A 23,377-nucleotide genomic window follows, 5' to 3' on the forward strand; every position below is an offset into this window, starting at 1 on the left:
CCTGAGGTGAGGCGTACAGCATTTCTATGCACAATGCAATCTCTCACACGGTTCATCACTGACTTACACTTGACATCTCCTACGTCAGACGGCTCCAGTCTTTTGTTGCTCACAACGACAACAGCTCTGCGAGGCACTGGTGAGGCAGACATGTCTGTTTGAAGGGAAACAGAGATTTCTTGTAAAAAGTGTTTCTCTGGACAAAGACACAGCCACCGCTGAGGTTAAGAAGCTGATTTTCCAAGGCAGAAAATCATACAATCAAAAGTGTTTTGTGGATATAGCAGGTGGATTTGGGTATGAATTTCCCTCTTAAAATGTCAAATATCATATATGATTCTAAATATATTGCCTAATAAGCCCCTAATCCAGTCTGTTTGATAGGTTACAATCAGAAGGAAAAATCCACAAAGGTCGTACGGTCCAGTTGCCTGCAGCAGAAACCTGTGAGTAGCTGTTCGGTTCTGCTCTTAAGTTTTATTTATTGAGACCAAAACAAAAACGTGCGTGTCATTTTAGGTGGCCCAACCACGTTTCGCAGCTTCCGACTCTCTTGCTCCTCAGAAAATGGATTCTGGACTGTTTGTCCTGTAAGGAAAAATGAAAGAAGTTCAACTGTCAAAGTGAAGGAGGCCCAAGCCTTGGTTCCTGTTGGTGGTCATGAGACATTTCAATTTGGCATTTGCCATCGCCAGGTATGCAAAATTCTACCTTCATGTTTGTTTTGTTGAGCTCAGTGTCAGAAATTACAAGTGTATAAATTAACTTATACAGTATGTATGGTTATTTGGGTTAGGCAACTGTTCCTCCCTGTCGTCTTCCTAATTCCAACTAATGTTGTACTTCTCTTTATAGAACAGAACAGATTTTGTTCAAAAATACTATTCCAGTGGGGTGAGATTTCTAACTGTATTCCCTGATGGATCAGCCCAGTGCCTGTATCCACTTAAATTGATAAAAAAAAATTGATAATAAAAAAAAGAGCCAGAAAGAAGTCAATAAAAAATGTAACTTAAAACACAAGGCCACATGCAGGCTGCAGTGGGTTCCATCCTTATCGTCACGGTAACAGTTATCCCTCAGGCCTCTTGGCACTGATAGTCGTGGTCACAGAAGGAAATGGAGGAGTCTGCATCCTGTATGATGACAGCGATGTCCCCAAGCGGTCGATCAGAGCTGTGTTCCAGTCTGACGGAAGAGCAACATGCTATCACAGCAGTGGAAACATATGGTACAAAGCACAGCTTATTCATCACTGATTCAGCTATGAAGAGTTGTTAAGTATATTTGTTTATATCAATGTAAATAGACATCAGGCTAATTACCTTATCATTCTCCCTAACTGTAAATGCATCTGTGTTTTAATTTGCTGCAGGTTGTCTTTAACCAAAACAGGGGGTCAGTGTTTGGATGAAGCCGGGGCCAGAGTTCGTCAGTGGACCTGGAGCAGCCTGACACACACACCGCTGCGTCCTGTCTTCCTGTCCCTCAACAGAACTCTGGGAGTCAGAGTACTTGGACCGAAACAAGTGTTTGTTACTTTTTTAGCACAAGGAAAACAAGCAAAATTCAGCGTGGGAGCCTGCTGTGATCAGATAGAGGTTGTTTTTTTTTTTTTTTGCAAGTTCTCTAAATATTTACCTAATATTTACCTGAACAAATAAGTCCAATGATAATAAGTCACAAAAAAGCATTAAATAAACAACTGGATGTGGTGAATCTAAATTTTTAGGATGATGCTCAAAGACCTGTCTCACAAACCAAGGAGGAGCTGTTTGTGTTAGCCACCAGGATGAAGATCCACATGACCATTCAAAACCTGCACCAGTTATTGAAGACACCCTCCTGCCCTAAACTGCCCAAAGAGCCCCACTGACTCACATCAGATGCTCCAAGACATCAGTACACATGTGAGTGACGGTGAAAGAGACTTTGCTCTCCTTGGAAATGAATAGCTCTTGATGGTAGACGGTATTGGAGACCAAAGGTCAAGGTTAAATCTTGGCCTTGACATTAAACTTAATGCGACAGAAACCTTGGGGCCAGACACTCAAATAAAATGAAATAATCAAATTTTTGTCTGATATTATTATTTGATGTTAACTGTGGAATCCCATCGTGGGCCAGAGTTGAAGGTTGATGATCAACGCACAAATAATCCTTACAACTCAGCCCACACAGTGTGGCACTGGTACTTTACTGTTAAAATCTGACATTGTACCGACATCAAGACATCTCTTTGGCTTTTATCTACTCCTATCAGTGCAGACTAAAGCCTTGCTAACAACATTAGGTCGACCAGATGGCCCAAATAACTCATTACCCAACATAAACATGAGCGTTTGTCTTCCTTTATCTTTACATTACTCAGACATTTGCTTTGCAGATCTGACCTGGTGTTCCTGGCTGGCTATTTCAAAGTGAAATTTCATCATCAATTCTACTGCAATGTCCAGTCAACACACCACAAATAAATAGTTACAAGACGTTTTTATTCATCTTCATAGTTTTCCCAAGTTATGCAAATATAAAAATTATTCAGAAATCATACAAGAAACAATTTCCTAATGTTATTTTCACAATGTCGAGGTGTTTAAGACTGACTAGTTTTATTAACTTAAACTTAAAAAAACAAAAACAAAACCTACATATGGCTCAGTGGTACAATTGATGAGTGTTTTATTCACATGGACGAGTTAAAGAATTAATCATATTTCTCTCTTCGTGGAACCACTGGAAACACCTGATGACGACATCTGCAAATGTGTGACGAGTACAACACGTAAGGGGGCAGGGAGTAAGGGTGGCACTGCAGCACTCATCCCACTCTGGCGTCCGGGGCAGGATGTCTCGAAAAGGACACAGTGAAGAATGATGGGAGTATCCAGTCTGTGCTAACAGAGTGACTGCTTTCAGCACAGACCTTCATGAACATCACTTCACAGCCCAATGAGAAACCCACCTCAAACCTAGACATTAGAGAACAAATACCAGGACCAAATGTTTTAATTATTAATAATAATTAGAATAAGATGAATATGACTAATAATAATACTACTTCCACTGAAACAGAATCAGTGGGAATACCCAAAACTGAACAAAAACCTTTGTCAAATTCAAAAGACTAATTTGACTACTGTACTCACATGGAGGGGCTTTTAGCTTCTAGCCAGGACTTGAAGGGGGGTTAGGAGTGGTGGTGAGGTCTTGTGTTCATGTGAACGTTCATTTTCATCTCATTGTCCAAAATCTGTACAAGCTGCTGCATGGAGGGCAAGTGACCAGACTCCAGTTTGGACCATACTGGCACATCTGTGGGGAAAACACAAAAAGAAAAAAAATAACCTTAGAACTCAAACATCAACCGAGGCCGGGAATCAAGGCTGTCAATCTAACACACACCTGTGTTTAATATATCAATATTGAGACTGGTAATGGTTTTGTGCAACTGATTTAAAACTGAAACCACTCACCATTTAGTGTGATTTCAAAAGCTCCAGTGGACATCAGCTGATTTTCAATCATATTGCTGAAGAAGAAAACCATCATGCAGGCATAAATCTGTTAAGAAAACAATGGCATCTTAGATTACAAATACTGCTAAAAAGGCAGATGATAAAATATTGTTTAATAGGAAAACACAGTTCAAAGTCACTGGTCATTGTAACCACCAAGAACTTAGTATAAAACCCACGGGACAAATAATTAGCATGCCAAGAATGGGAGGCAGATGAGCAGCTAATGAAATCCCACGAGCAGCTGAAATGAGCTGTTTATGAGACACAGTCAAGTCCAATTGCCTTCATGACTAGGTTTTGGGTACAAAAACAAAAACCAGATTGAACTAACTACAATTTTTAACAAACACAATGGCATTAATAACATATTCACTGTTCATATATTGCCAATAGTTTGAGTAAGATTTACCTTGTTACCCTGACCCCACTCCCAGATACCTGGGGCTTGCATACCAAAGAGGGCAAAAGGGTCTCTGCCAATTATTATCAGACCGATCACCAGTAGTTTGAACACAGAGAGAAAGGAAGCGATGTGTCTGAGAAACAAAGACAAGAAACTTATATTAATACAAATTAATTGCTATTGTTCTGTAATGTAAATAAACAATAAAGTTTAATGGCAGCCCATTAAATACTAAATGAACTGAATGAAACTGCAACCAAAAAAATTTTTTCCTCAATGCTGAAACCAAAATTTCCATAAAGTCAGGGGCCAAAGACATGCAGACACAGAGTGATATTGTTTGTATTCTCTGGTTGAAGTAATCTCTGATGTCATAATTAAGGAGCTGAAGGTCTCAGTGGGATCATCACTCCTTTAACTACAAAACCTGAGCCTAAGTGGTCTCACAGAGACTATGCTGATGATCCAAACAACCCTGGCAGGGAATGATTCACAGACTCAATTACCAGGTTTAGACTTTAACATTAAAATTCATGAAATTTATGGTTAGCATGGGTAAGATAGGTGTGCACTATAAAAACTAGGATGGATGTTAGAATATAAAAAACTTAAGAATACATAAGTAATAATAATAATCTAAAATTAACTTAATATTAATAATGAAATATAGAACAGTCAAAGATATACAGCTTAATAAAAAATACAAACGTAAGTAGCATATCAGAGCATAAATGTTCCACACAGGTGAGCGCATGCTTCCTGTATACACACACATTTAACTATCTGGCTGAATGCAAATTGTAACTTTATTTCCATAAGAAAAAGTCACAGATAATTCCTGGCAGCTTTGAAGCTCCTTTCACAAAGCTGCATGAGCATAACCCAGTCATTACAGGGGAGACAATCTCCCTCTTCCTTCCATTAGCTCTTACCGATAGATAGGGATAGGAAGATAGTTCTCTCCTTCGATGCGGATGTCTGGGTACCGCTGGTACAAGGCCTGCGTGTACTCCTCAAACACCCGCTTGTAACCTCAGGAAATACTGTGAGTAAAACACACAAACCAACACACAAGCCATTAGACAACTACACTATGTTTATACAATAACATAAATCAGGAAGTAAGGTTAGTAACAATGCAGGTTTAACTGGATTATGAATAAAACAAAAAAGACTGAATAACCAAGACCATGTTTACTATTGGATAATAAACAATGCATTTTCATTTACTGAATTTATCGTTACATTACACATGAATTCAATTCAGAAGACCACTGTGCAAACGAACGCAATATATAAGGAAACAGTTATTAAGTCAATACCATTTGGTTGTTTAAAACATAGTAGATACGGAGACAAGGCTGCAGCGAAGTTACACTGGAGTCTAGTTGGCAAGAACAAAAATGTAGGGACTGACAAACGACAACAGTCACTGATTAACCTAATCCTCAATCTGCAACTTTATTTGACTGACTGAGAGACAGACAACTCAGGTTTAATTCAAAACTGATGAGCCATATGTGGGTTTATTCTATTTTTTCTAACATATCTACATTCGATGTGTCAAAACAAATGGTGTTCCATATGGTGTACTGCACCGGCGCTACAAACCAAAGAGACTCAATATTTCTAAAACGAAAAAAAAATATTCCTATTAAGTTCAATTATAATCAATCAAAGTATTGGCCTTGAATTACCACATAAATGCAAAACAATGCCTGTCTCAGAACTCGCAGTGTAACGGGGCTTAAAGTAAATCCATCCATTGGCGTTAATCAACAGATGGCTGTCATTGATGGTGTGTCGTTAAGTCTTACATATGTTAACAGCGTCGGATATTGTGTATTATTAAACACAGTTGTCAGGATAAGACATATTGGGTTACGTTTTATATAGTGTTTTGTTTGATTGGTATTACGTTTATTTCGCTGATATTTCACTGGGAATGCTTCTTCTCTAGCTAACTCGTTAGCACATGCTAACTTCCTGCTCGTTCGTTTCTAATAGGATTTGGGCCTTGACTGTTAGCTGTGAGTGTCTCAGCTGTTTCGCAATGACTCGCCACATTTTCTCTCGCTCGTCTTACCAGATTTGGAACTTGAGAAGCGGGCCCGTAGCGAACTGCATCTTCATCTTCTTAATCCCGCTGCTGTCACCGGCCGAGGAACAGCACAGCGAGAAAAGCCCGAGAGCCAGGAACGTAAAACGGAGCCACTTCATGACCATCGGTTCCGGAGTTCGTCTGTCGCCTCTCCGGATCTGCTGGAGAAACTGTGGTCTGATCTGTGAGCGCCGTCTGTGGTTGGTCAAGAGATTACCTCTGGCTATAATATTCAGTTGTAAAAACAGCAGATAACGTTATCAGCGCCATCTAACGACGGCACCGTTTAACTGTAAGTGCAAGAGACTAGTATACAGTATATGTAAAACAGAAAGACTTAATTAAGAATTAATTAAGGACCATTGTTAGTTCAAAAATATTTTTGCTTCTTTGAATCAGTAATAAATATTATTTAATTATCAAACTTTTCATAAAACAGAAAATAAAGTGTTTAATTAAAACAGTAATATTGCTACACTATTAGTTTTAACAAATTTATTTGAAATAGCATAAGAAATAGCAAATAAAATGATTTCTTAATTAGTTAATGCATTAAGGGACAATTATCATTAATTTTAATGGAAACCAATAAAAAACATTGTTATTGCCTGTTATTAACACAAGCTCAAATGATGAACAACAATCTCTTTGGAGTAAAGATACACAAGATGTGACAAAGTAATGTTTGGATACATTTTATTCATCACTTAATTTGTACAATAAAACCAATGAACTGACGTAATGCATAAAAGTCATAAACACACTGTCTTGATGAAGTTTGTGGCCTTATGTTAGTGTTTTTGCCTCGCTGCTCTTTCCTGGTCCACAGCAGACTGCAATGCTTGTACAGTATCTGTAAATGTCACACAACACAAGATTAATAATTGCAAAACTGAAGTATTTCAGCCACTGGCTTCATATGTAGTAGCGTTTTCTGGTGTTTAACTTGAAAGGCACACAAACTTCATATCCTGTAAACAAGCATACAGCCAACATACTTGTATTGTGAAGTAGAAAATACATAATAATACTCAATAAACAGTGAGTCTTTACTTCCATCAAAATACTGGTGTTCAACATAAAAGCTCAAGCAACTCCACTTACAGTCGAGGACAACCACTGGACAATAATTACTGCAATCCATTTGACAATTAATTTTAAGTGTAAAGATGATATGTTAAGAGAATCAAATAATGACTTATACTTGTCTGGGACATGTAATTGTAAAATGTAAAACATTACAATAGAAAATTAGACACCATTATTTGTTTTAATGTTAAATTCTTTATGCGGCTGTGTTGCATTAGGTGATAATAAATGGAGGCACTTTGTAGTAATAGTTATATATATAAAAAAAACCACTGGACAATATAGCAAATAAACAGATAAATAAATCCAATACAAACCAAATAATTTCTGTGAAAAGGTCTTCAGGTCAGGAAGACCTGCCTCGATGTTGTATGCGGTTTTCTCCATTGCCTCTATTAGTCCACTTGCCCTCTGATAAAGAAAAATGATTTTACAATGAAAACAAAATGTGCTATCTCCAGGTGTTAAAAAAAAAAAAAAAAATCAACATCACCTGTAGCTCAACATAAACCTTCTCCTCCAGGTCTGACACTTGGGAAATGGCATCATAAACATCAGCCTCCACAGATTCCTACAGTGTGTAAAAGGAAACTATAGCAATTTAAAAAAATGGAATGACACTAAAAACCTGGTGCTATATTGATTTCTCAATCACTGACCTCATCAGAGGAGCTTTCTATGAGAGCTTGTGCTTTGGGGGCCTCACTGGCTTTGGAGTTTCCACTCAGCTCTTTCACTCTGCAGAAGGGAAAACAAATTAATTTGACTATTCATTTTCATTAGGGCCATCAAGTGTATCAGAACGGTGTTGCATGTCATGTAAAAATGCATTCAAAAATATTTTTTAAAGACATGACAGCTCCACTGAATATTTACCTGTCAGCATAACGCAGGGTGTTCATTGTGTATTCACATGAACTCATGCCAGGAGACACCATGGCAATCTGAGGGTTCAACAAAATTATAATCAAATTTTACATTCTGTGTTTACCTATACACACACACACACACACACTTTGTTCTTTCACGTACCATACAGGTCCTGGACTTTTCGCCAATGAAGGAATCCCTGAGGACCTTGGTTAAAGTGCTCATACGGAAGGGGATGTGATCACTGTTTTTCCCAAGTGACCTGATACACTCCTGTGAGATGCATTAAATTGAACACAGAAATGGCAATAAATGCTCTGGTTCTTCTCTATGGCTTTGAATGAGTAAAAGTTACTTAATTGTTTACCTTAAGTGCCAGGAGGCTGCGGTTGATTTCGGCAGTCTCCACCAAAGTGCTGCGGTCATTGCTGCTGACATCGGTGCCTCGCTCGTTGCCGGCCAAATCCACCAGTGAAAACTTGCCGTACAGCGTGGATGCACGGTCGTTGCGTCGTAGCACAATTTGCAGGATGGCGTGAGAGCGTGAGGAATTGGCATTGGCTGAGGTCTGACCTGATGTCCTAAAAATTACCAAATAGGAATTGTTTTAGAGTTTTACTCTTTTTGAAAATGTTATCATGACTGAAACAACTTTTAATATAAAAATAACCAAATAAATATACATCTGCTTTGAGATGAAAGAATGATGACAAATGTTTCATTAGCACCTGCATGAACTGCCAGCCTGGATCATTTTGATGACATCATCTGCTGTGGTCACATAGACCTCCTCAAGACCCACCACCTGGACCTGCTGTCGGTCATCCTCAAGAACACGGAGCTTGGACTTGTTGTTTAACAGGTCGTACACCTGTGTAAAAGTATGTTATGATTAAAAGGAGTAATACAATGTTTGACCAACGTACAACACTGAGGGAGAAGAATTCTTCCTACTTTGCCGTTGTATATCTCAAAAAAGCTGACAAAAACCGAGAGGTCCAGGTTGGTGTACCTCCTGTGGTTTAGATAGGAGAAAACATCCTGGGCTGAAAACAAAAAAGCCAGAGTAAACATATTACCAATTAGTATTAATCCAAGTTGGTGACTTTTGATGATTTCAGTCATTTTGACAAATGATAATTAATTCTGCAAAACCCTTACAAGCTAGGGCATAAATTCCTTTGGAGCTGTTCTGCTGCTTCCCTGTGAAATCACCTCCCATTGTCTTGAAAAGGCACAATGTAGAAAAAAAATAATTATTTATTTTCTGGTTCCAAAGCAGAACAAACCTGAAAACACAAGAAAAAAAAAAACTTACATGGGTTTTTCCACTTCCTGTCTGCCCATAGGCAAAACAAGTTGCCACGCAACCTTCAAAAATGGACTGCACCAGAGGCTTGGCGGTAAATCTTTAGAGGTTGGAAGGAGAAAACAAAGTCATTGATTAAAGATCATTAAATCAAAATATTCTGATTCCTAAATTACACCACAATAAGCCGACATGATACACTTCTATAGATTGCTTCATCCCAATTAATTATGATTAAAATTTGTAATTTTTTGACAGTCCTAAAAAAACAAAACAAAAACCTTAATGCTGTTATCATAACTGCATTGTCTGATGCATAGAGTGTTAATATCACGTGACTCATTACTTGTAGACCAGGTCGTTGGTGGAACCCTCATCGAAGGAGTAATCAAAGTGAAAGACTTGGTTGTCCAAGTACTTGGTCAGGTCCACCTTCTGTTTTGGCTCATGGACCAACAGAACACCCATCCCAGGTACCGACACCACATCAATCTCTTTCCTGTTGATCTCTGCACACGACAAGAACATTTAAAGTGTACATAAGTTGAATGAGAACTTTTGTTGTTTAGTGTCAGCAGAGGGTTGATGTGTGGACGTGGGCACTTAGTTTACCTTGTTTGTTTAGAGGCCGCTTGCGAACACACACACAAATTTTGTGAGATTCAATCTATGTCAAAAGAAACAAAAAACATTCAGGATCTTAAATACGAGATTTAAATGGCACACGTACACATGCTGCACAAATGCAGGGTTCAAATTTACCTGTTCAGCAGCAGATACTGGGGTTATTTCCAGGGTCTCTCTGAAGTCCTGGATCATTTCGTAGAACTTTTGGTTTGGTCGATGGGCCTCGCCAAACTTCAAAAAAATAAAAAATTACTAAGATCTTGTGATTTAACAATTAAAAAAATATATGCATAAACTGTGTGACCACTTTCTTACTTTTCCCTTCTTCATTTTCACATCTGGGGGCTTTATAGCACAAGACTGCCTTTTGTTGCCTTTGTTCAAGTCTTTAGGAGCAACAGACTTTCTCCTTCCTAAAGCCCATAAGAGACACAAATACAGAGATAGAAATTGTCCACACGGTGATACATCCACGAACAAGAGCGATTCTTCAATGGTGCAGACATAAAGGGTTTTGTATGACATTAAATGTGCATCACTAACCTTGGAATTTAAGGGACGCAGTCATCTTTTCAGGTTCATCATTTTCCTTGACGGCCTCACGGGCTACAGCCAAAGATTGTGCTGGCTTTTTCTCATTTTTTTTACGCTGGCTAGAACTCTCTATAATGAAGCAAAAAAAAAATTGAGTTCGAATTTGATGAATCAAAGACAGCAATGGTCTACATCAGGATTTGATTATACGTTTCTAAATGTACAAACTCTTTATTACCTATGTTTTCTTTTTTAAATTTAGATTCTTACATTTCTTACAACTTCTTTCTTTTGAGAGATTACTGACCAGGATGTGTAGGGACTGGTGGTTGGTGGTGATTAGAGTGGCCATTTTCCAGGCTTTCCTTCGATCTAGTTGTTGTGGTTGGTGATGGCACCAAGGCTGGAGCCTGAAACATCCGAGTCTGCCTGCTTAGACTCCGATTGACGACTGGAAAAAAGAAAAAAAATCCCAACAAGTTAAACAGTGACAGTAGAATTAAGGCCAGTATCTGAGAGCAAGTGATGAGACCCAAACCACCAAACAAAAGAACCGTGGTGCGTTGGTAGGAGAGCTTCTAGTGAAAAGAGAAAAAGCTCATTTATAGGTGCTTTACAATTAGACTATAATCAAAGCACTCATCTAAATTCCCATTTTTAAAAGAGTGACATTGCCATTATTGTGAAATGACTAAGGCATTTAAATCACCCAAAAATGTTGTTCTACTGTTGTGCATAACTTTTTATATTAGTGATTAGTTCCATTAATTAAAGAAATAAAAGGCATTATTAAATTCATAAATAGTGATTTGAGCTGAATTCTTAACTTATTGCCCGACTATATGATTTAAGCAGGGATTTTACTGTTATGCGATTTGCATTTAGTGAGGAGCATGCATGCCTTGCCGACCTGACTCTTCAGCCTGGGTGACAGCTGGAGCAGAGGCTTTTGAGAGAAAACAGTCTGTTTAGTATCAGAATGCTTCATGAAGCAGTCTAACAAACGACACCGTTCATTTGCTTTTACATACATGGAGGTGGGGCAGGGATCCTCGAGGAGCGGAGACGACCCTCATACTTCTGTTGAAGAGAGACTATTGTTTAGTTTCCACAACTTGTATATCACAAGACATAGAACTTCTGATAGAAGATAAAAAACCTTCACTATGAAACAATTCTAAAGTCTAAATGTGGCTATTTGTATTGGAAGAAAATACAGTTTATTTCGATTTGCAGCAGAGTGTGTTACCTTTTCTGGTGCTGGAACGGTGGGTTCTGCAGCCTTATTGGTTATTGTCATTACATGTTCCATCAGCTCTGGATTTTGTACACACAACTCATGTATTTCAACCTAAATACACAGAAACACTTAGAAATCGCAGAACAAAAATTTAATAAAAGTATTTACATTTGTCCCGACCCCCTTCAATAACGTATGATGTTTTATCATTGGCAAAATATATTTCAAAAATATCACTGACCTCCTTCCCTCGGTATGTATTCCTCTCGTGCCATTCTACCATCACCACGGACTTGACCATGTCAACGGATTTGACGGTGGCCAGGTGAACCCGACCTGTTGGCACCAAAACAGACGCTGTTAACAAAGCAGCAGATTTTGAGTTTACTTAATCGTATCAGCACATATACGACACCACCTCACCATCACTGCGGCTGATTTGTACAGAAAGTCCGACAAGAAACCTGGAAAGATTGGCCTCCATGTTTATGCTTATTGCTGCTGCTGTAATAAAACAAAATAAAAGTAACGTTCGCGTTCTTTTGGCGAGTAAATGGAGCCGTTCCACACACTGCTAATGGACGACTTACATACATATAACTATTCCCATCTACTCACAACTATACTAAACTGTCAAAATAGCAAAACAGAACTGACAAATCTTACCGTGTTCTTTGCAAAACAGACAATTCAATGGTGTGTTTTTAAAAATTGAAGCAAACACCGCCCAATATTTAAACTTACACTATTTCCGGGCGTTCAAATATCTGATTGGTTCATCGACATGGCGTCACCGGCATTCTTCTTCTTTTACTAGGGTGTTTCAAATATTTAAAAAAGTGAATTTGTGTTATACTGCCACTATTCGGATTCGTTGTGCATTACATCTTTCAATTTATCTTTCAATTTATCTTTGCAACTTGTAAAAGACTAATGTTGTAAATAATTATTTTTTGAAAAATATGTGTAATGTAAAACAAACAAACAACAGTGTATAGGAAATATTCAAAGTGCCTGAAAAATATGTGTAATGTAAAACATTTTAACAGTGTATAGGAAATATTCAAAGTGCCTATGCTGTCAAAAAATAAATAAATACAAAAATGGCAAACAGTCTCACAAAGTAGGGCCTTCTGCTGCAGGATACTATTAATTGAAAGTGTATTTCAAATGAAACAACGAGGCCTGGATATATGAAACAGTTAGAACCAGAACTAGAGGGAGACTCCAGTGGGTGCCAGAACCTCGATATGAAATATGAAATTGGACAGTTTCTTACTTGTTTATATTACATAAGTATACAACTGTCAGTCTCACATAAGAGATGATGTTGTTGGCATAACAGTTTGTTTACTTTTAATTGCATTTATCAGTGGGGATTAATATATTGTTTTCTTTTAATGTGAAACAGAACATAATCATGACAGATTTGCCTTAATGATCATAAGCATATTGCTAAACTTGTAGAATCGTGTACGCAGTAGAATCCTACATATGTCTGTAGTAGCTTTGATCGCTGCAGTGGCGACTTTATTCATTGCCTATTAGTCAGCTATGGATGCACACTGTGTCATGCAGAGATGACAGGGCAGAGGGAGGGAGATGGGGAAAGGCCACATGAATCATAAAAACATACTAATTTAGCTCATGTTTTAAGAAGAAAACATACAACAACAAGGACAGTAAAGTAAAGGGTGACACTACAGTATCCAATCCAGATACTACAGTAATTGCTAGGGTTCACTAAATTTACCAAGAGAAGAGAGAGATGGTGGAGAGGAAGGAGGACAGACCACTTTAGAAGTCTATTATTGAACCACAAGAACACATGTTAAGGACTCATTGATGGCAGACCGAGCCAAGTGAGGCCGTGGTCGCTAGTTGAAGTGGTTTGACCTGAGTGCCTTGGTGCCTGACTTCAATGGAGGTCTGTCTGACTCAATAATTGCCAGAGAAGAAAGACTGAGTATTGAACTCAGTATGTTATGGTTGGCTTGAATGTTTTCATGTTTAAAAAAATAAAAACATTAAAACAAACATTGTTTGTCGTGAGCCTAACCCAGACTGTTTACATTTCCAACCTGGTAAAGGTACTCAAATGTAAAATAGTTCAAACCTGGGCTCAATCTTCATTCACATTACACGTTGAATAATTTATAGTTTACATTTACTTATAGTTAGGGCAATTTTTTTCTTAAATATGTAAAAACTGCAATAATAAAATACTTTAGGGAATATATTTGAGTATTTTTTTTTCTTTTTTTAACCCACATCTGGTAGACTGTTATTAGGGAAAACATTCTAATCCTCTATTGATATAATCTGACTGCAATTTCAGGAAATATTACTGCATGTATTATATTTTGTATTGCTGTTTTTATTTTACTGTAACCTCCCTTTTTTCAATTTCTAATGTTCTATATGCCATTTTACAAGCTAAATTTATTAGGAAAATGTTTGCCCCAAATACAGATATGTGAAATTAATTCTTATTTTTTTTACCCTTCTCTAACGTTTCACCTTTAACATACAGCAGTAACGTTCTAAACTTGACTAAATCATTCAGAGCTCTGTTACCTACTCGGTCTTAGTTATATCTTCACATTCTTCTAACTACTGTTCAGTTTAGCCTACATCCTTTCATCCACGTCTTTCCATCCTCGTGACCACAGGAGTCCTGTGTTTATCCACATAATCCTTCTCCTCCTGCACCCGCTGCAACCCAGGCACAACAACTCAGTCCCCCATGACATCAACATGCAGGGACAGCTGGAGACTGACCCATAATGCAGTCCAGCCCTGCTTTCAGCGTGGGAGGCTTCTCAGCTCTCCTCTTTATTTTTTGCCCCCCACACCTTACACTGTAACTGTACACATAAACTGATACTGAAGTATTGACGTTCCAACAGGTGGACACTGACACATGACAAACCCGAGGTCTGATAAACAATAGCACTCCCACCCAGCACCCGTGGATGAAAAACAAACAGATCCTCGTCAGTTGGCCCGACCTGGCCATTTGGTGGGTCTGTCTGTCGATGACTGGGTGGCCCAAGGCAGCTCGGTGTGAGGCCTGGGATGGAGCCACAACTGTTTCCTGTGAGCAGCCCAGCCCCCAGAACCTCTCCATAACCAGCTTAGTGGGTGGTATTCCCCTCCTCCTCCTCCTTCCTTTCCTCTTCTCTCCCCCCCCCAAACTCCTACGCCTGTGCCTTTGCCTCAAACGCTCTTCTCCCCCTCCAGTGCTCCCTGCTGCAGGCACACCTCCACGCCTCCCCTTTCTGTTGGTCAGTCTGTCCGTTCTGTTCCTTCCCGGCGGCCTTCTGTGCAGCGCAGGCGTTTCGAAACTGTTCTGGGTTTTTTTCTTGTGCCTCTTGTATTAATGCTGTTCTCGTACCGACTGCATATTTCTGTGCGTGTGTCACGTCTGCTCACTAATGGATATCATAAGCTGTCATCACGTTATTCATATCAGCCCAGAGCCCAGAGCTTTCATCACCGACGTTCTCTGATTGTGAGAATGCATTTCAACAGTGATCCCTGATCAATAACATGGATGGAAAACTTTTAGTGATTATAACAATAATACATACAAAATAAAGATTAAAGCCCTAGATGTTTCCCTTTTCAACCCAATTAATCAAACATGAATTTAATATAAAATATCATATAATTAATGAAGAAGAAAGACGTTATTGGTAAAGGTCACACTACAGTATTCACCATCACATTGCCAATGACTGAAGGAAGAAACCATAAGAAAATGCAAATCACTATTAGTCCAAACTATTGACCAATGACCCGAGTGGAGACTGCGAGGCAACATTTTATTCTGTGTATTAAATTTAATCCAAATTATTGATTACTAATCTGAAACATTTTCTTGCAGTGATAACTGCCACAGCAGGAGACGCCCGTTTTATTCGTAACTGGATAGAAAACTGTTTTGCCGTTCCTTCAGAATGAGTTCTCGCTAGTGTCAGGCCACTGTGCGAAAACAGCTCAGTTGCTCATTTGTTTGCATTACCTCTGCATATTTCGCCTGAAACCACTTCAGCCAAACGTCAGTTTGCTGCATCCGAGCCCAGACCTTCACCAGTCTCTGTTTCTCTGTGTGGACATTAGTGTAATGTTGAAACAGCAGCAGCAGTTTAATCTGCCTCTTTCATAACGTGCTGACTTGTTAATGGCGGTGGGTGATGTGGAGGAGGAAGAGCAGGAGGAGGAGGAGGGGCTTGTATTGTTTGGCCCTGAACTTGTTTCACTGCTCTCCTTTTCCCCCCTGTCTGTCCAAAAGCATATTTTCTCAGTGTAAAGAAAATTGGCAGAGGCCGTGGCTCTGTTCCCCCATACCGAGAACATAAACACACATGGATCCAGTACGTGAGCCGAACACACTCACAAACCACCCAGGAAGGTCGACACGCCTGGAGAGGAGCAACGAGACGAACAGAGAAGATCAACACAGGGAATCACGTCTCTACTGTGTCATTGTGGAGCTATATTTAAATTCAAAGACATAACATTCCATATATTCAGGTAATTATGTCGAGCCGGTAATATTTTGCATAAACATTGACAAAAACTGTCTTCAAACAAAAATCTGAAGCGCATTATTATCTTGAGGGAAATGACCGTAAATGTTTTATATCTTTTATATAAAAATAGGTTTAACTACTTACAGCTTGAACTAGATTACTAAAATGACTATTAAAAATGGACAGTAAATCTGTTAGCAGTGGAATCTTTGACTACTTTGGCTTCTTCTCTGCACAATGTACCAGACATTTCCCAAAAGGAGGCAGATTTGGACTAAAGGGAGACCAATCAAACACATATACACATAAATAAGCTTAAGATGAGACTGAAAAAATCCTGTTACTGTTCCTGTTTTTTTTTTGTTAAACAATTTAAATTTTACTTTGCCTATGTCTAAAGATTTTCAGCCAGAAGAGGGCAATATAGCTGCAAACGGAAGAGAAAGCAGCAACAGGAAAGAGCTGAGGTACTAACAAGACAACTTGATGTGGAACCCTGTATTAAAACATTTTTTTAAAAGAAATCTTCTCTTACGGTGTCAAACACCTGAAGGTCATGTTTGATTTAATGTCATATCACTGAGCCTAATGTGTTTCTTTTTTCAGCTACTTCAGGGACTTAAAACTCCTCCAGCCAAGGAGCCTTACTGAGCAAATGCTGAGTGAGCCTGGAACATTCCCTCATTAATGCATATTAGTATTCTTGGCATGCCGGGCCCTCCTGAAACATGCCAGTGACCCATTTCGCTTCCCGGTCCATCATTTAACAGAATCTTTCATATGCTGCAGCCTCGACTTTCCTCTCCAAAAATGCAACATTTCAAACATTGAAATAGGTCAGTGAGCAGTTTGTCCACCTCTGAGCTCTGCCACACGGAGCCGGCCGTGAGCCAACAGCCACCTTGGGTTGCCCAGCTGGCAATTTGTATTTGTTTCTTCAACTATAATTTTGTTTATTTATCTGGCCTCTGCAGTAAAGAGTGGTCAGAGAAGCATGCACAGCTGCAGTTACACTATGGGAATGGACTTTCTGACCACAGGCTACATCTGCAGCAGCGTTCACAGAGAGTGACTCAAACACATAATTGACTTATAACTGACATACAACAGGGTTTTCTGTTTGCTACCGTACAGGTCTCACATCAGGTCGGTGTCACAATGTGGCCGACGGTCAAAAAAGGATCACAGCCCCAACATGAAATGCATTAGCATGTCTGAAACAGACCTTGAAATGTGTATGACGCATCTCTCAATTTCCCTGGAAAATAATTCACTTTTGCTAAAACCTCAGCGGACAGTGTGTACGTCAGCTCTGCTGCTGGTACACACACACGACACACAGGGTGTTATTTTAAAATGGCTAGGATTGTGGCTAAGATTGATAGCAACACATTTCCAGCATTTGTTTGTCTCAAAAAGTGCACGAAAAAATCAAGGGTAAAAAAAAAAAAAAACACGAAACAGAATAATAAACACTTATTTGAAGTAAAAAAAAGTACTTGAAAATAACTTGTACCTTAGGAAAACTGATGAAAATGATACATTATTAACATCACTATAAAATTACCAAACCATAAGAGAGGGAGAAAAGAAAATAATCATGTCTCAACCATTGCTTAATGTTTGCTTTTGAATATAATTTCAACAAAATGATCCTGGAAAAACATGCATTCTATCCTATTCCACTCGTCTTTCCGAGCTCTATACATTCATTTCAGTCTGTATCAAATAAAAGTTGCTTTATGACCTTTTTCAGGGGAAAAACATTTTATATATTTTGAAGAAACTCCTCAGTCTGTGCCACTGTTTATGTTTCCAACACTAGCCTGCTATTAAACCCATACAGTGTAGGTGTGTGTATGTGTGTGTGTCTGTGGGAACGTCACGTGCATGTGTGTGGTCCCTCTGGAAATGTATATGTCAAGTAAGGAATTTAACTATTTTTAACAGGGACTTTTCCTCTCTCTGTGAAGTTTGTTTCAGGGACATTTTGGATCATCTGTTGCCATTCTATTATATATATCGTTTTAGAAAAATAACTTTTCCCTATATTTGCTACATGAACGACTAAAGCTCTTCAAATCTAACGTAGGTCCGAAAAAACATCTGCAGCGAAGTCTGACCCATGCCAGCTAACCACGACCATTAATTCTATTTTTGAACTCAATCAGTTTCTTTAAACCCAACCATAAAGGTTGAGATACTGCAGCGACGGGAACACCAATGGAAACCACAGACCATTATTAGCCTTAAAAATGTGTCAGTGTGCTTTTGAAATTAATTCTTCAAACCCACCAGTGCTCCCACTTCTCACCAGTTTTACTGCACCCCAAAAAGAAAGTCACATGTTTGCTTGGATAGTGTGGGATGCAACATATGGACCCCAACCATCTCAAAGAAAAACTGCAATTACAGCCAGAGTTTTAAAGCCTTCCACCGAAACCACATCTATCACCTACACTGCAAGAATGTCTATTTTATCAAGTTACCAAAATGATTGGCTTAGTTTTTCATTAAAAAAGAAATTATACTGTGGATTTAAACCTCTCATGAAGCTGACACTACTTTTACCTGAACTTAGAATCTACACAGTCAGACCTTCTCAGTCTCAACACTTCCCTTGCTTTGGAGCAAAAAAAAAAAAAAAACTCTATCAGTTAAAATAACATTTTTACTAACCTTTCTGACAACTAGTGTAAAGACAAAACCTTCTTGCTGTAAGGCAGCCAGTCTAATCACTACATTACTGTGCTACCCTCATGGCAAATCTTAATCAACTTCACAAGAATCAACTACAAGAGAAAAAAAAAAGGTCCAGTTGAATGATGTAATATGCCACCTGTTACAAGAGAAAAAAAAAAGGTTCAGTTGAATGATGTAATATGCCACCTGTGTTTTGTTTTCATTTAAAGTCTTCGTCAATGTTTACAGTTTTTTATACTGATTCTGCAGCCATATCCTTAAATGTGCTCATCATTGGTTATTGTTTTGTCATAAAAGAAAAACTCACATTGAAATGAATATCATGCACTGCAGAGATCCTTTGTTGCTCAACACAACCATGTCTATGTCTGGGCAGGGTGAAAGTTTCTTCTGGCAAAAAAGTGAATACCTCTCACCTCACCCTCCGAGGGAGTGCAGTAGAACTTCCAATGGCCTTTGGGTAATAAAAAAATATAAAAACCCCTTTGGGGAAGAATGTTTATTTTACCCATGTGGAATAGTACAGTACAGTACACTAACAGTAAAGATGAAATGACTAATGGTATGACAATACAGTGTTTGGTTCATAGTAGACCAAACATTACTGCAGGTGTGGACAATTTAAATTGACCTGATTAGTCAAACGGTAGCTGTGGATTAACGTTTGATATGATTACACGAGCCAAATATAATTACACTGTGGGCCAGATTTGGCCCCCAGGCCTGAGTTTGACCCACATGTGCTTTAGATCAGGAGGATGAAGCCCCAGTGATTTCTGTGAATGGTGGTTGCACAACGTGGACACTCCTGCTCCCTCCCATTAAAACATGCTGGCTGTCCAATCTGGTCCACTGTTTATTCTAAATGGACCTTTGGTGTGAAAGCGTGGGTGAACGGTTGTTTGTTAAGTACCAGGGTGAATCCTTTGAGTGTCAGTACTTGCCTCAGGTCTGCCACAACCCTGAAAACAATAAAAGATGACGGAATAATTAGTGTTTTAATGACATTTTAAAGTCTATTTTTAAAGTCTTTTTCCTCATCACACCACTTTTGTTTAATGTTTGCTTTCAATAATCTCTCCCGAAGCAGTTTCTGATCATGACTGCTACAACACTTGAGCTGAGCTGAAGTAGCTGATATGTGCAGGGAGCTGGCAGGAGACAGGGCTCAGGGGCAGACGTTTATTAATAAGTAGCTAACTTTAATCAAGCAGTAAATCAAACATAAAACGGAACAAAAAAAAATCACAAGAAAACAAACCTGGAATTCTGTGATACAGAAAACAACACAGAACTGGCAGCAACCACAGAGACAGACAGAGTGAGGGAGAGAGGTTTATACACCCAGGTCACCAGGTGAGGCGGGTGACACTGATTAACAGAGGAGCTCAGGACACAGGTGGACGTGATGAAGCTAATTACCCCAGGAGAGACAGCAGGGGGCAGGGAGAAGCAGCAGAACTACCAACATGTACTGTTGCTTTTGTTGTCAGCTCTAAATGACTGTGTCGTTGCCATTGTTTGGCATTTCCATCGCAAAGACGACGTTTCGGCCGACCCTGAGACAAACAGCATTGGGAAAAGCCACACTCATGGATGGTGTCAATTAAAGTTTATCCTCTGGTTTGCCTGACTTGCTGTAGAAAAAGGCTATGGCTTATTGCTCCCCCCTCGCTCCCCATCTTCCTCCTCCTCCTCTTCACCACATGAAATGGCTGTCTGTGCCAGCCTACCACTGAACCTTCATTAGCTTTTACTACCCCACTTGGAAGTGTTTAGCCCTGTGCTCTTTCTTTTGCTCTGTGGATGTGTGCGTGTGTGCGTGCACACATCTCACCCTCTGTGAGTGTCTATGTGTGCATATGCTTAATTGCCAAACCCCGCCCACGCTTTGGAGGCCCCCCCCCCCATGCCATGCCACCATATCATTACATTGTGGCTGGAATTTAGACTCTCTCTCTCTCTGTCTCTCTTGCTCTCTCTCTCTCAATCATTCACTCTCTCCTTTCCTTTCTCTCTCCCCCGCGCTTCCTTTAACACACACAAACAAACATTTTCCGTGGGCTCCGGTAGATTCCATTTCTTTGGCCCATTGATTCTCTGATAAATTAGGCCCTTTCCCATTAAAACACACAGAGTGACGTAAAGATAATGATATAAAAAAAAAACACAAACACGCACAAAAAATTGAAACATCACAGAGCGTAATGCATCACGACCATCCCACAGCTACGTCTGGTGTTCAAACTGTTAGTGTTTGAACTAAACAAACCACTTATAAACACAAGGCCTCTGCCTTACGAGGCTCATATTTAGGCCCTTCTGTAAACAGCCAAGCACAGAATGAATCAATTAAAAGGGCATTATGTTGGTTCCTGTTTATTTAAAACATGTTTACACTATACGGGCCCTCCCGCCTGTCTGCATGATTGCCTGGAACTTCGTATTCCTCCCCCTGCTGCCACCTCTCAATGAGCCCGGTCACGGCCAAGGTGTATCAAACACACACACACAGACACACACACACACTGTGCAGATTGCAAACACATTTGAAACGCCGAGCAGTCTTGTTCAGTAAATACTGACCCGGTTCTTCTTTCTCTGTTTCTGCAAGAGATGATTAAACGAAATCAGCGGGCGCAGCGATCCTCAGCAGTCGGCCAATCATGGAGCTGAACACAAAATACACAAGCGCATGCAACGGCACAGACACGCACTTTTTTTTTGGATGTTGAGTCAAGTTAGTGCTCATGAGATGGTAAAACAAGATACGGCAGGAAAGATATTTACTAACATTTACTAACTGTTCATATTCCAAAGCCCTGGGAGAGTTGAGCAGATAAAACCTAGAAGGACCGAATATTTATTCCAGAGATTTGTGTGGAATGTCACACTGAAGTCTGTATTTCACTAATACACACCAACGCTAATTCCCTCATTCTTCTCTGCTCTGCTTGGTGCAGAAGTACAAACACACACACACACACACACACACAGAGCACATAGAGTTGACTAATCAGCCCTATTGAATTCCAGAAACAATGGGTGCTCATCCTCGGGCCACCCAGGCAATGAACACACACATGCAGACACACACACACACACATACACATACAAGCATCACTGGATCTTGAGTTCTTTCCATTGTTTTCTTTTATCACCTTCACACAGGTTAGAGTTGGCCCTGGGAGACCCTGTTATCTGGACTATAAAGTGCTATCTAAGGACACACACACACACACACACACACACTTTTGCTGTGACTCTTCAACCACTGCAAGAAATAGAATCCAGAAGTACAGCTCCTTAACTTGGGATTAAAATCATTTGAACAGACTGAAGAATTATATAACAGTAAAATCCTATTGTTCCTTTAAACAAATCAACAGTCTGACGTAATTCTCGTGATATTTTATTTTGACCAGAGTCATCAATAGTTTCCCATGTGCAGCCTATGGGACGTGACGAGTGATACAGAACCCACTACTTCAAATGCAAATTGGTTACTTTAACGTTGTTTTGCTCACTGGTACAAATATTAGACCTGGCACCAGATAATTCACCTTGTTTCCACCACATGGCTGCCAGCATCCGTGTCAGTTTGGCTGAGTCTACAACAGAAAACACTCAAAGGAAAAAAACTGTTCTGATGAATCTACTACAACATGTTTGAGCAGCATTGTTTACTGCTGCGTGTGCACGTGTCGGTGTACGTCCGTGTGGATACGAGTGTATGGCCTGTAAGTGGACTAGCATGACAGTAAGTTCAAAAGGCGCAGGTATCAGATTCAGACATGAACTGCTTTGCTTGAGCTGACAAATGAGACGCCGTTGTGTGTAAAGCAAAGGAATTTACAGCATCTACCTTTCATCTACACAGGTGGGCCTTCCAGTGTGTGTGTGTGGGAGGGCGGGGGGTATGAGCCTGTGTGTGTGTGTGTAGATCTCAGTGTGCTGTATACGCGTGCACGTGCTCGTTATATTTGTCGCATGGCTTGTAAAGAATGTGCAGAGTGTGTATTTTTTGTGTGTGTGTGTATAAGTGTGTGTGTGTTATCCCGCACATGCACAGTGGCAGAAATTTAGACAGACAAGTCACAACAAAGACCCAGAGAGCCAGTGATCCCTGCCTCGTCCCAGGTGCTTCACTGCTCCAGTTCAGTGATTCTATACATCAGGTCATTGTTCACAGCTTGGAAAAGTATCAAAAAGTCCCTCACTGTAGGAAAACATGTACAGCCCGATACACACAGCCATAAAACCCACATACTGGGCCCCAACGCCATAGTAGTCGTGGTTTGAAAAGGCAACTTTATATCGTTGCGCAATGTTATTGTTGCGCAACCAAGTATAAAGTCAATAGTCTCCTCGTTTTAGTCTGTTCTATTCTAGGATTTTACACCAGACAGATCCAAACTGTCATCATTGCTCTTATAATACTGTGC

General features: G+C 39.6%; 3 protein-coding genes across 6 annotated transcripts; 1 reads left to right on the forward strand and 2 right to left on the reverse strand.

Annotated features, from left to right (window-relative positions):
- Positions 1 to 26: 26 nt before the first annotated feature.
- LOC112486287 (glutamate-rich protein 6) lies at positions 27 to 2,304 on the forward strand. The gene is made up of 8 exons (XM_025052408.1): positions 27 to 35; positions 89 to 297; positions 385 to 446; positions 520 to 695; positions 856 to 938; positions 1,073 to 1,231; positions 1,376 to 1,601; positions 1,733 to 2,304. Exons 1-8 carry the CDS (start codon positions 27 to 29, stop codon positions 1,874 to 1,876), a joined length of 1,068 nt encoding a protein of 355 aa, XP_024908176.1. The 3' UTR covers positions 1,877 to 2,304.
- Positions 2,305 to 2,473: 169 nt separating this feature from the next.
- On the reverse strand, positions 2,474 to 6,199 carry selenot1a (selenoprotein T, 1a). The gene is made up of 6 exons (XM_008333980.3): positions 6,008 to 6,199; positions 4,854 to 4,964; positions 3,928 to 4,054; positions 3,474 to 3,561; positions 3,147 to 3,312; positions 2,474 to 2,969 (listed from the first exon to the last, which is right to left on the reverse strand). The coding sequence occupies exons 1-5, from the start codon at positions 6,145 to 6,147 to the stop codon at positions 3,188 to 3,190; spliced, it is 591 nt and encodes a 196-aa protein (XP_008332202.2). The 5' UTR covers positions 6,148 to 6,199; the 3' UTR covers positions 2,474 to 2,969; positions 3,147 to 3,187.
- A 502-nt stretch (positions 6,200 to 6,701) lies between these two features.
- kif2c (kinesin family member 2C) lies at positions 6,702 to 12,460 on the reverse strand. Of its 4 annotated transcripts, none has more exons than XM_008333982.3 (23): positions 12,358 to 12,460; positions 12,115 to 12,195; positions 11,933 to 12,027; positions 11,701 to 11,802; positions 11,483 to 11,531; positions 11,362 to 11,397; positions 10,759 to 10,902; positions 10,461 to 10,580; positions 10,233 to 10,330; positions 10,053 to 10,148; positions 9,903 to 9,957; positions 9,637 to 9,799; positions 9,300 to 9,390; positions 9,143 to 9,206; positions 8,936 to 9,027; positions 8,710 to 8,852; positions 8,349 to 8,562; positions 8,144 to 8,254; positions 7,988 to 8,055; positions 7,771 to 7,849; positions 7,605 to 7,682; positions 7,429 to 7,522; positions 6,702 to 6,875 (listed from the first exon to the last, which is right to left on the reverse strand). In XM_008333982.3, the coding sequence occupies exons 2-23, from the start codon at positions 12,173 to 12,175 to the stop codon at positions 6,814 to 6,816; spliced, it is 2,115 nt and encodes a 704-aa protein (XP_008332204.1). In that variant the 5' UTR covers positions 12,176 to 12,195; positions 12,358 to 12,460; the 3' UTR covers positions 6,702 to 6,813. The 4 variants fall into 4 exon arrangements, with proteins under 4 accessions (XP_008332204.1, XP_016897534.1, XP_008332203.1 ...); XM_017042045.2 differs by having other exon boundaries at positions 11,353 to 11,397; XM_008333981.3 differs by having other exon boundaries at positions 11,353 to 11,397; positions 12,115 to 12,192; positions 12,358 to 12,445.
- Between the last annotated feature and the right edge of the window lie 10,917 nt (positions 12,461 to 23,377).

This window comes from Cynoglossus semilaevis, chromosome 20 (assembly GCF_000523025.1).
Source record: "Cynoglossus semilaevis isolate Cse_v1.0 chromosome 20, Cse_v1.0, whole genome shotgun sequence".
Classification (NCBI taxonomy): Eukaryota; Metazoa; Chordata; class Actinopteri; order Pleuronectiformes; family Cynoglossidae; genus Cynoglossus; species Cynoglossus semilaevis.